General features: G+C 42.8%; 1 protein-coding gene across 1 annotated transcript in view; it reads right to left on the bottom strand.

Annotated features, from left to right (window-relative positions):
* Positions 1-8,127, bottom strand: part of LOC146035941 (cytochrome P450 2A6-like) — a 43,307-nt gene extending 35,180 nt beyond the window's left edge. The window contains exons 1-3 of the mRNA XM_083159664.1: positions 7,881-8,127; positions 3,305-3,467; positions 519-668 (exon numbers count right to left, since the gene is read on the bottom strand). Coding sequence (XP_083015790.1) covers positions 519-668; positions 3,305-3,467; positions 7,881-8,060 — 493 coding nt within the window. The 5' untranslated portion in view covers positions 8,061-8,127. The remainder of the gene's footprint in view (positions 1-518; positions 669-3,304; positions 3,468-7,880) is intronic.
* Positions 8,128-13,020: the final 4,893 nt, after the last annotated feature.

The following is a 13,020-nucleotide window of genomic DNA, read 5'->3' as shown; positions in this document are numbered from 1 at the left end:
TTTATATTCTCAACTCCACACCGGCGTGGATAGTAGGGGAATGAAAAGGTGTGGCCGTGCTAGGAAACAAGTACCAATAATTTAAATAATGAGAACTCCTTGAAAACATGCAGTGTTGGGGGTACTTGAGGACCAGGGTTGGGAACCATGATGCTCAGTTTTTATGAAGAATGTTGCCTATCAATTTACTATTTACAATTGAAGCTGAGGTATGGAATAATTACATAATCAATAAGTTGATTGGCAAATATGAAAAGGGTGACACATTTGAAATGTTATACTATTACACATGGACCAGCAGGTGGGACAGCATACATTTTTAAGACAATTCAAACAATTCTGAAGTACTAGGGACCAAGGTTTTGATCAGCAGGACAATGATATATCCCCATCAAACATTCTAAATAATGATTGTTCCACAATAAATACTGTCATTAGGAGTTTGGTTCAACTTCAGTTTGACACTCTGCCCCTTTGGGCTTACAGTACAATATACCCTTATAGTACAATATACCCACCATTTAAGCCTTTGAAGTGCTCCACAAGATAATGAGCCTCCTCCTGTATGGGTTCTTCTAAACTCTTCTTACCCATTCCAAAATCCTTTAGAGTCATAAGAGAAAATTGTCTTAACTGCTTCCAGGACTCTCCATTGGCGAGAGCTAATCCTAAAACAGCATAAATGTGTACAAATATAAATTGCAGCAGAAGCTCATCAGTACAGTATGTACAGTACAGCTCATCAGTACAGTATGTACAGTGCAGCTCATCAGTACAGTATGTACAGTACAGCTCATCAGTACAGTATGTACAGTACAGCTCATCAGTACAGTATGTACAGTGCAGCTCATCAGTACAGTATGTACAGTACAGCTCATCAGTACAGTATGTACAGTACAGCTCATCAGTACAGTATGTACAGTGCAGCTCATCAGTACAGTATGTACAGTACAGCTCATCAGTACAGTATGTACAGTACAGCTCATCAGTACAGTAGGTACAGTACAGCTCATCAGTACAGTATGTACAGTTCAGTATGTTAATTTGCTTCATTTTCAAGGTACTGTACAGTATATTCCATATAAATTCATGGCAATTGTTTTACATGGTGCTGCACAGTGCATAAACCATCAGTGTCTGTTTTAATATAAATAAACCTATCTTGTGTAACTTATTTTGTGCCCTGTAGTGTATCTACAGCTAACCACAGATAAAATCCTCCTTGAGATCACCAAATGTACTGTGGGCCTTATCTAGAGTTGGATGCAAGCTCCTCTGTTTCCATTAATCATTTATATCTGTCCGCATGCAAGTTTATTTGTAGCTTAGACATACAGTAGGAGCAAGTTTCATCTTTGCTCCTTTGTCCATGGCTAGCCATGGCTATTCTATTGTTCTCAGCTGCAATACAATACGTATTGCAGCTGAGAACAATAGAATAGCCATGGCTAGCCATGGCCAAAGGAGCAAAGATGAAACTTGCTCCTACTGTACTGTAGCATTGAAGAGGCAGCTTATCAGAACAGATCTGGCTTTAAAAGCAGTTGGAGCCGTTTTGCCAAAAAACAGCTGTGGATTGTCGAGGATCACGGCCGGATCTCGACAGTCCACGGCTGTTTTCACAGACATGCCCCCTTTTTGCCGATCAGCAGGCGGGCCAGGGCTGCGGATGTCCGGACGTACTGACAGATGGGATCCAGGATTGGCTACCCGCCTTAGAAAGTTGAAACAGAGGATAGGAAGAAGTGGGCAGGTGTTGGCCATCAAAATAGGAGCATGTTCTAATAGTTTGCCACACAATTAGAGGTATACATGTCTGAGGCGTACCAATGATGGTGATGATTAGGATGATCATCACCTAGCACTGTTGCAAACTGTGCTGGGAGCAGACCTGTGATGTTGAAGCTTAAGTATCATGGATGGCAGGCATGAGTTACATTGGCACTTGTAGTTCACCAAAAATATATTATATCATACATATTAAACTTAAAAATAATTTGGGGTAGTTCCTATTAGCTCCGAAGGGTGCAAGGTGCCGTTCAGGTGGTGTTCCAACACGTTTTAATGCTGGCAATGGCACCCAAAATAAGCTGATCTCACACATTCACTGGCCAGAATTCACCTACAATTGCTCGCACCTTTGGAGGTGCAAGGGCATTTAGGCGAATTCTGTCCAGCATAAAGTGCGCCGGTGCCGTGATGATTCGAACTCGCAAATCATCCGCACCTAATAGAATCAACCCTCTTATTAAATATTATTAAAAAAAACACATCCCCTCATCAACTCTTGCTCTCAAAATAATTGCTCCAAGGGCCTTATTTGGCTTTGTTGGCAAAGCAGAAAAGCACACAAATGGGCAAAACCATGTTGCACTGCAGGGGGGGGGGGGGGCAGATGTAACATGTGCAGAGAGTAAGATTTGGGTGGGGTTGTTCAAAATTTAATCTAAATTGCAGTGTAAAAATAAAGCTGTCTAATATCTGTGGGCTTCAGATATGGGATGTATGTTGGGGGCATGCACGGTAAACAGCTCCTTGGCTGCTGAGGGGCTCAAACCACCAATATCGACAAAATTCGTAATTGACTTGATCAAGTGGCGCAAAATGAAATTACAATGAACAGTGCACAAATTAATACAATAACCAGCACTGACGGACATTTGAAATATGGCTCAGCATATTACATACCTCCCACCTTAGGGGTGAAATGTTTCCAAATTTTGGGAATGCGGCCATCCGACCTGGGGCTATGGCCTACGATTGTGGCACTCACAAAAGGCTACTTCCCCATAATCACCGCTATGGGGATCATGGCCAGCGGTCTGTGAACTGTTGGCCCTGCCCCCAGTTCTATTCACAACTGCTCTGCTCAGGGGGGACTTCCAACTGCCCCCTTACTGCAGGACACTTCCGGCCCTGGTCAGGACACGACACAGTCCTAAAATTCATGACAGTTGGGAGCTATGATATTAGCTAACTCAAACTGAGCTTCATGTCCCACAGTCTGATAGAAACTGTAGTTTTGGGGCATTTTAACATAGAAAGGGGCTGTAGACTCTGGCATCATGCCTACTGTGCATGTGCAGGTCTCCAAAAACATGGCATCGCCATGTTTTAGGGACAAAATTCATACTGCGCAGATTTTGAAAGCTATTGTTTTGCCATGAATGCACCTATGGTGCAAGACCCCAGAAAAATAAGTAACAAAACATGTACCATGTAGGTGCATGGTTCTGTTATCTGGCTTACTATACAATGAATACAGTATGTTATTTTCTGGTATAATGCAGTATTCGGTACCCACCTCCATTATTGAATATACGGATAAATAAAGGCAAATATCCTCGATCCAAAAAGTCATCTCCCATGTCTAACAGTGCCTCCTTTATGGCTTGGTACCCAGTCAAAATGACAGTGGGTCTGTCGCCCAAATAGATAGTGTAAATGGGGCCGTAATTTTCAGACATCTGTGAAAGTAGCATATAAATATCAGTGAAATCTTTACAGCTGAAAAATGTAAAAGTTAAACAAAAACATTTTTCAATGAAGACAGACTACACACACACACACACACACACATATCACAAAAAAGGGGGGGGGTTGTGGCCCTTTTCTGCGCTCTAGGTGTAGCATAACTTCTATAGAACCTAATGAGTAAAGGAAAAGATATATGCGAATACTCGCATATATCCAGAGAGCACCACATAATTGGATATAATCAAAATAAATGTATTACTAAATAATAACACACAATATAAAATTATACCAATGGTACAGGTTCATAAAAATAGGTATATAAAATATATATTAATATATTCCGCTTGCACTCTAATATGGAAATATTTAAAAAAATTGTTTTTAACAGCTGATTGTCCTTTTTATTTATAGTTCATAGGAATTCTTCTCATGTGAAGAAGTGGGAGTAATAAAACGGATAGCTCCCTATGAGCAACCAACAGAAATGAATTTGTTTTTTAGTTAGCCCACGATGTACTGATAGCCGGTATTTAGCTGTGCTCGGTATAGTTTGCAGACAGCTCCAGCTCCCGCTCCCCTGTCAGCGGTCGCCACCTGTTGACGACCCGCTGGTGTGGCGATATGCAGGGGGCATAATTTACTTTGAAGTAAAACCCCACCCAAATCTAATTGCCTCTGCACAAGTAACATCTGCCCCACCTGCAGTGCACATGGTTTTGTCCATCTAAGAAGGAATTTGTCAGAAAGAGTGAACTAGAATAAGGCCCTCAGTGTGGAATCCATGGGTAAATACATCACAACCACACATAATATACATGTTAATTTGACTAGTTCTCATTTATTAAAAAAAAAAAAAATAATCAATAAATGTGTTAATCTTTTAATACCAGTGTTTTAGAGCTGTTACCCACTTTATTGTTTCTTGTATACGATTTGTGACTGGGGCAGTTACTACCCCCAGTAATTTGTAGTACTGTAGCAGCTACTTGACAGAACAACTCGCTGCGGAGCACCCCCTCCATATCATTTGATCTACACTTTTCGTGCCTGTGACTCAGTATCAGGAACATAATATTTATATGTATGTGAACTTCCCCGATAGTAAATAGTAACTGTTTTTAATAAATGGTTCCTCTAAATTTACTCTCTATGGTATTTTAACACAGCAGTTGGTTTCCAATAATGCATTCTTATTAGTTATTGCTGTTTTAAATTCTGCACTTAGTAAACATGACCCCTCTGTGGAAACCTACACAATCCTCCATACTGAACGTGTTATTTCAGGGGCTCTCAAACTTAGTCCTTGAGGACCCCACACAGCCCATGTTTTCCAGGTCACCCAACTGATGCATTCATTACTGACTGACACATTTTAAAAGATCCACAGGTGGAGCTAATTATTTCACATGATTTTGTGTGAAGACCTGCAAAACATGCACTGTGTGGGGTCCTGGGGACCAAGTTTGAGAACCTGTGTGTTAGATTAATGGAGTATCACAAAGTGTCTGAGATGTCATACAGTGATAAGAACACAGTTACATACATACATCTCCTATATAATAGCTCAGATCTGTCACTCTGTGACTGTGTGTATAACGCTGGGCGGAGTCATAGAGTGACAGATCGGGGCAAATAGCCTATCAGCGCACTGAACTTTCACTCTATGACTCCGCCTAGCATTATACACACAGCCACAGAGTGACAGATCTGGGCTTATAGGAGATGAGTGCACCATATTGCCCAGCTATTGTACACCTCAGCTGCTTAAAGGAACACTATTAGCATAGGTAGGCATACCTCCCAACATGACCCTCCCTAGGAGGGCCACCATACTCTGTTCCTGGACTTTCCTCTAAATGTATGATTGCCATCCTCTTTTGTGAACATGTTAATTAATAAGAGAGGTGTTTCAACACAGGTGATGGTAATCATACATCAAGTGGGAAGTGCAGGAGAAGAGCATGGTGTCCCTCTTGGAGAGGGTCATGTTGGGAGGTATGGGTATGGGAGGTATGGGCTCATCCAACTGCTGAGACGTGACAAAGTTGCAGGGGTAGCCCGGCGAGCAAGTTCCAGAGCCCGGCTCCCTATTGCTCCCACCCCCCGGTGTCATGTGTGGGGAACACACGGCACACCCCATGAACGCATGCGCTGTTACCCACCAGCCTGACAACAATTCCAGAGGAAGAGAGACCCCCATCGTGTGCCACTGATAGCCACGCCCCTGATAAGCCCCGCCTCAGCCAGGCCCGCTCCCGGCTGGATTGTGTTGCTGCTTCTGAGCAGCTGTCTGCTGCAGTCAGCAAGGGACAAAGTAGCTAACCAGATATGTCAAGAGCAGACAGGAGGACGGGGAGATTGACTAGACCTCAGAAGAGCATGAGGGGGACTCAGCTACTACAGCGAGCAGCACCCGGAGCTCAGTCAGCCAAAGGCTAATTCATCCAGAGATCATGGATAGGGTCCTCTTACTTCATTATCAGTTACTTGCCCGCTCACCACTGTGCATTGGTTTCCTGTAGCCATTTTTTTAGCATAATTGGCTTTAGTCCAGTCTGCACCCAACCCCCCCCCCCCCCCCCCCCATGGCTATCCCGCCCCATGGAACCCCTCATTGCTTGTTTCTACTTCTACACCTACTCTCTACTCCCTAACCCATCTCCTATACAATAGCCCAGATCTGTCAATCTGTGACTGTGGCTCTTTTTCTGGTCCGCATGCAGCTAGTCTGCGTTCGCATGGGGACCAATGCTTCTTTAGTGCGCATGCGCATTTCTGCATATGTGCATGTGCAGGAACATTGTGTTCGCCGGGTGCATGCACCAATCATAGTAGGCGGGGGCGGAGAGGGGCGTGGGGCGCCGGCCTGGCTAATCACCATATGAGAACGGGATGTCAGCTGCCTACCCATTTCCGTCCAAGCATGCACGCATATGTATGTGACTTGACTCATACTGTATGTGTGCACCTTCCACGTCTTTTGATGGCCGGTGACCATCGAAAGTTGTGGGTGTTCCACGCTGTCTGCGAATGTTTTTTTATATTAAACATCCATTCGCAGCCTGTGCGACGGTTGGACGTCCGGGCATTTGCAGGGCATTCACAGGGTGGGGTTTGGTGGACTCGCAAGGCTGTGAATTTGCGGCCCTGCAAAACAACCAGAATAAACCCCTGTGTGTATAACACGGGCAGAGTCATAGAGTGACAGATCGCGGCTGAGTAGAATGATCTCAGTAGACCTATGAATTGGTTATTACTTGAGACGCTCAGTAGAGAGAGGTGATAGGCTTCTATGAAGTGAGTCTTATGGGCTTGTTGGAGCATGTGGCACTTGGCAGAAAGGCTGATAGAGGGCCTTATTCTGATTGACTCGCAAGGCTGTGAAATTCGCAGCCTTGCAATTCTATCAGACGCCGCCCTCCGCCCGCAGTGCCGCCCCCCCCCCCTCGCACGCAGTACCCTCCCTTTACATAATCATCCATTCGCAGGCGGGGAAGTCATTCGATGGTCGCGACCATCGAATGATTTCTCCCGTGCACGCAGTTCAGAGTGACCTATATAGTCACTCTAAACTGCGGGCGCCCTGTGCAAGGACAGGGCGGGCAGTTGACATCCGGTGATGTCAGCTGCCCGCCCCCTGCATGTCCGTCACGGCCTCAGCCTGGGAATGACCAGCATTCTCATGGGAACGCCCAGGGAACGCTGGTCGTTACCATATGCTAATGGGGTTGGCCGGCGCCTCCCGGCCTCCTCCGCCCCCCCTCCGCGTGTAGGCGAACCGGAAGTTTGCCGTGGGTGCACGCACCCTGTGATTACACATGCGCAAAACCGCGCATGTGCAGATACAAAACATCAGTCACAATGGAGGTTATGGTCAGTGGTAGAACATAAAGGACAAAGAGCAATGTCAGCTTCAGTGTTTATTGTTATTTGGTCATTTTTGTACAATAAAAAAATATATATATATATATATAGTGTTTGTTAGCAATGTAATTACTGTTATTTTTCTGTTATTTTTCTGATACTAAAATAAAACTAAAATCTGTTGTAACTATTATAACTTTTTGCCTTTAATATATAACACATCTGATTTGAATAAATCGTACTTCCTCTGTAATGCAATTGAGATATAACTTCATCTATATAAGAAGAAAGTAATGGCTGACCCTTTACAAGTGTCATGTACAGTACAGCGGTGCACTCTGGTCCTAGGAGGGGATGAAGTAATGGACTGGTCTTTAACATATTCTTGTCCAAGGAAGAACTGAACCAGTAGACATGTCATTAACATAAGCACTCTCTGATCCCTGATGGAACCCAACCAAATTATTCACCCCATTCCGAGGAAACATAACACACAAAGGTCACAATAGAAAGGAACACTACATTAACTGAGAACTCACCTTCACTAAGCCAGACACTAGCCCCTCAGACCGAAACTGAAGATAGTTTCCCAAAATAGGCAAAGGGAACGGGCCAGGTGGCATTTTCCTTCTCGTCCACACATATTTCCCATAGGAGAGAGCTAACATCACAGTTACAAAAGCCACCAAGACAGCAGTGACACTCTGAATGTCAGCCATGTCCACTCAATACACTGGGAGTGCATCCGAGGATAGTTTACACTGTGTATTCCTTCTCTTGCTGCACTGGAATGTGGGAGTTGGGCGGATTCAACTGGTTCTGCCAGAACAGCTGTCGTTGCCATGGATGTGTTGGCATTGTTCTGGAATATTATGTGACAGAGATTGAGTAAAAAACAAAACAAAGAATCAGGGACAAATATGTTACTAATACTTAATAATGATTGTGCTGTCGGATAACTTACCTGAACATATTCACTATGAACACTAAGGGAGACATTTAATGGAAGAAATAAAAAATGGCGTGGGGTCCCCCTTTCCTCAGCATATCCAGCCCCGGGTTCTGGTTTAAAAAAATTACAAGGCAATCCAACTAGATGTCCCCTGGATTTTTTTAAACTAGCACCAGGCTCATGGGTTGGTCCTGGTTCCGTGAAAAAACGAGAAGGGGTCCCCCATATTTCAAGAACCAGCACTGGGGCCAACCAGCCACAAGGGTAATGCCACAGCCAGGGGAAGCTTTTTAAACAAGTTCCCCGGGCAAAGCCTTTACCCCCTGACCGCTCAGCCTGGGCAGGGATCATGGGGAAGTGGGGACGCCCCAATGAAGCAGTCCCCCCCTCCAGAATTTACTTGCCCAGACTGAAGTCCATTGGGCTGATAAATGTGTAAATATAGAAATAACTATTGTGCATTGCTGTGGAACTATGAGTCCCATCAAGTCTGTACTGCATGCAGGGACTTGGAAAACCACAAGTCCCAGCATGCGGGGCATTAAAGGGCTCGCTGGAAATTGTAGTTCCACACCAGTACAAATAGTGAAATAAACACACACACACCAGTAAAGTATAACTTTATTACACCCACAGCCCATCCATACAGATACTTACATACCTTGACACGTAGGTAGGTATCCTCCATCTGCCAGTCCTGAAGAAAATCCATATGGGGTACCTGTGGAAGGAAACCATACTCACGGGGGTCCTCCGGCATAGATTACTGTACGTCCTTTTCGCTCCAAGTAGGCATCAAGGGTCTTGGCAAAATTTAAAAACGATGTACGCGATGCCAGTACGGACTGAAGCGAAGCCGGAGGATGTGTGTTTAAATCCTGCAGCTTCTCCCCACGAATAGCGCTATTGGCCACCTAGCGGCCAATCAGGAGTACTGTTGTTACTTATATTTTGGTCCAGATTCTCTAAGCAAAAGAGATAAAATGGAGAGTGATAACCATCCAACCAATCAGCTCCTACCTCACATTTTTCAAACACGGTCTGTGACATGGCAGGTAGGAGCTGATTGGCTGGCTGTTTATCACTCTCAATTTTATCACTTTTAAAGCTTAGAGAATCTGTCCCATTGTGTTCAATTAAAAAATATTCAGTCTCCAACTGACATCTGTAATCAATTTATCTACACTGTTCATTTCTGTGAATTATAAAAGTCATATAGTATGTATTTTATTTATTTATTAACAGTTTCATATATATCGCAAGAAAAAACAGGATGGTACAGCGCTGTGCTTAATATTAATTCATTTTTATTAAAAATAAATAGTATTTAGTGTATATATATATATATATATATATATATATATATATATATATATATATATATATATATATATATATATATATAATTCATACATAAAACAATGTGGCCAACATTTGGACAGACAATACTAACACACATAAATGAAAAAGCTATTTTTCACTTTAGTAACTCCTTTTTAGTGTCAATGTTAGTTGGTTAGTAGCAGCATGTTTGTTAAAACCAGTTAATAGAAGTTCAATAGGTAATAATTGCCATTTTATGTGCACATACAGTATTGGTGGTTTAATACTCAATTGAACATCTGGGTAAAACAACAGGGATCCTGCTTGCAGTCCAAATCGATCCTCTCAGACCGCTAGTGCACTTCAACGCGGTCCTATCAGAAACTGGAATCGCTTGTTCTGTCAACTGGCAGTTTGCTTCCCCGGTCCTCTACGCATTTCTCCGCCACAGCAGGAGATGTTGCCTTCTCCACTCCAACTCAGAACTTCTATAAACCGGTTTTAACAAAGGAAAATTGATCTAACTGCGTGTTGCTACTTACCAACTAACATTGATACTAAAAAGGAGTTACTAAAGTGAAAAATAGCTTTTTCATTTATGTGTGTTAGTCTTGCCTGTCCCAATGTTGGCCACATTGTTTAATGTACAGTATGCAATATATATATTTACACTAAATACTATTTATTTTTAATAAAAATGTATTAATATTAAGCACAGCGCTGTACCATCCTGGTTTTTCTTGTTTCCTATTATTAAGGGGTTTTGGTAATCCCCTTAGGTAACAGCTGCAGTGTTTGATATTATCAAATCAGCGCTCAATATAATTTTTTTTTCTGGGTCTCTTATATAGCGCAGCATATTCCGTTGCGCTTTACAAATGGAGACAGTGATACAACAAACTGGGTATTTAAAGACAGTCAAAAGGTAGGAGGTAGGGGGATACATACATATGACTGGTGGTCTGATGCAGCGGACATCAGCATCCCGAACAGTTATTTATATAGCGCACACATATTCCGCAGCACTTCACTGAATATATCTGAACATTCACATCAGTCGCTGCCCCAGCTTACAATCTACATTCCCTACCACTTGTACATGCACACACAGACATTCCAGGGTTAATTTGTTGGCAGTCGATTAACTTACCAGTATATTTTGATATTTTGGAAGGAAACCAGAGTACTCGGAGGAAACCCACGCAAGCACGTGGAGAATATACAAACTCCATACAGTTAGGGCCATGGTGGGGATCGAACCCATGACCTCAGTGCTGTGTGGCAGTAATGCTGACCATTACACCATCCGCACTGCTTACTTCGAGCTAGGCACCTCACATTATTATTACAGTTCTGCATGCCAGAAACGTATTATGGGAAATTATTAAACTTCTAAATTGCAACTGTTTCACTGATTTTATTTAACACAAGAAATATAGATTATATTGTGGGCTGGAGGAAGGTTTTCCAAGCCACATTCTGTAGGAGAGATATCAAGAACGTTGGGGACCAATGTAGATGTCAGGGTGAGCATTGGCAGTATTACGGTGAAGAAAATGAAGTGTTGGAGACGCACCAAGCTTTCAGCAACACATGACCTTTTCCCTGTGAAAATCAGTTTGCATAAATGTTAGTAGAATAATTGAAGAGGATAATGAATAAAATTACAAAATAGAGAAAACATATACTATGTGTGTAGACAAATAGGGATGAATTTACATAACTGAAACATTTGTATATGTGTTTAAGAACCAGTTCAATCCTGTTCACTGCCAGTCTGCCAAATGAATATCTGTGTGCAGAAGAGAAATAAGCTACTGTTTACTCAACACAATTATAATTAAATTGATGGACTTAAACAAATAATTTGTATCAAGATGAACCATTTAAAAACATGCATAATTACTATAGTCAGCATTATCAGACAACACTTTGGGGAAAATGTAAAAGCAAGAGGTATGGGTCTCTGTCTGAGTCTGCTTAGATATTAACCGCTATTTCTGGGTGGAGCTGCACTGCCACTGCGGGCACGGTACAACACCACTGGCGCACCACCTTCTAGCAGCAAACCTCCCCCCCCCCGCGCCCCGGTACTCCCCGCTGCCGCTGATGCAAGGCACTCCCTGCTCCAGCTGATCACTCCCCTCTGCCGAAAAGCACTCCCCCGAAGTTCGGGGCCGCTCAGAAGCACTTGGGCATTCGTGTGTCCGGGCGCATGAACACAAGAGCGCCACGAAGAGTGGCCTCAAACTTTCCCAAGTGGTTGCTCGGGGCCACTGCTGCTGCTTCTGGCTGCAGCACTACATGCAGAAGGTAGAGGCTATCTTGGTTTAGGCAAGGTCTTTGGGCGTTGCTTTTGATGTTTTGCAGCCTCACTATCACAGGATGGGGCTATTCCTTAAAACCCCCAAAAAGTAGTTACAAAGTTACAAGAAACGTTTTTGTGATAGTGATGGCGCTACATCAATTTAAACATAGAGCAGATTATACTTAATTTAACAATTTCTGATGCTGTAATTCTTAATCCTGTTCAATGTTGTACAGATGTATCCTCATTGGCGTCTGCTTTCTTGATGTTATGGTGGTGGCTGTTGAGAGGCTGCAGCTTGATTGGTGGGTTTTCCTGCCTTGGTAGGTTTGTCCTGCCCCAGGAAAACCCACCACTGAAGGAGTTAAAACTGGCAATCATTTACAGGGCAATATGAACCTGGTTTTGTCATGTGAATGATTGCCACAGTGCACCACCGTGCTACAGATATGCTCAGACACATCCAAAAAGTTTCAACATGCCTGTGTTTTTGAAGCCAAATTGATTACCTCCCAAAGTACAAAAAACAAATTCACTCAACTGCATAAACAAACGCATTACATTCACCTCTAAATCAGTATAAAGTGCTCCAAGTAGTGTATATATTTCTTTCTATTGACTTTATACCACACAGAGGTTTATTATAAACACCTGCTAAACGTGTGACAACCATACGCAAGGCTGCAAATTTGCATGCATGTTTTTAAATGGTTCATCTTGATACAAATTATTTGGTAAGTCCATCAATTTAATTATAATTGTGTTGAGTAAACAGTAGCTTCTTTCTCATCAGCTAATTTAATCAGTGCCATATATTAGATAATATCCTATAGGTGACTGTAGTATATGTTATGAACAGAGGGGCTTATTCAGAGGTGGGCATTAATGCTTCTTTGTACACAGCTCTGACTCAAACTATTGGAAATGTGCATTAAGATTGAGTTAACACACATCTCTGAATCAGGCTGAGAGGCAGGGATTGGTAAGAAAGTATTTGCCTGCAGCCAATGCAGAGGAAGGGGTTATAGTGAGTGTGTTTTATTATTCAGCAAATAATCACTGCCCTTACCAGGGGAATGCAAATTATTAGTTGGAA

This window comes from Crinia signifera, chromosome 9 (assembly GCF_055691185.1).
Source record: "Crinia signifera chromosome 9, ASM5569118v1, whole genome shotgun sequence".
NCBI classification, from domain to species: Eukaryota; Metazoa; Chordata; class Amphibia; order Anura; family Myobatrachidae; genus Crinia; species Crinia signifera.
Note: the sequence above shows the minus strand (reverse complement) of the source record. Positions and strands in the feature narration are given on the sequence as shown.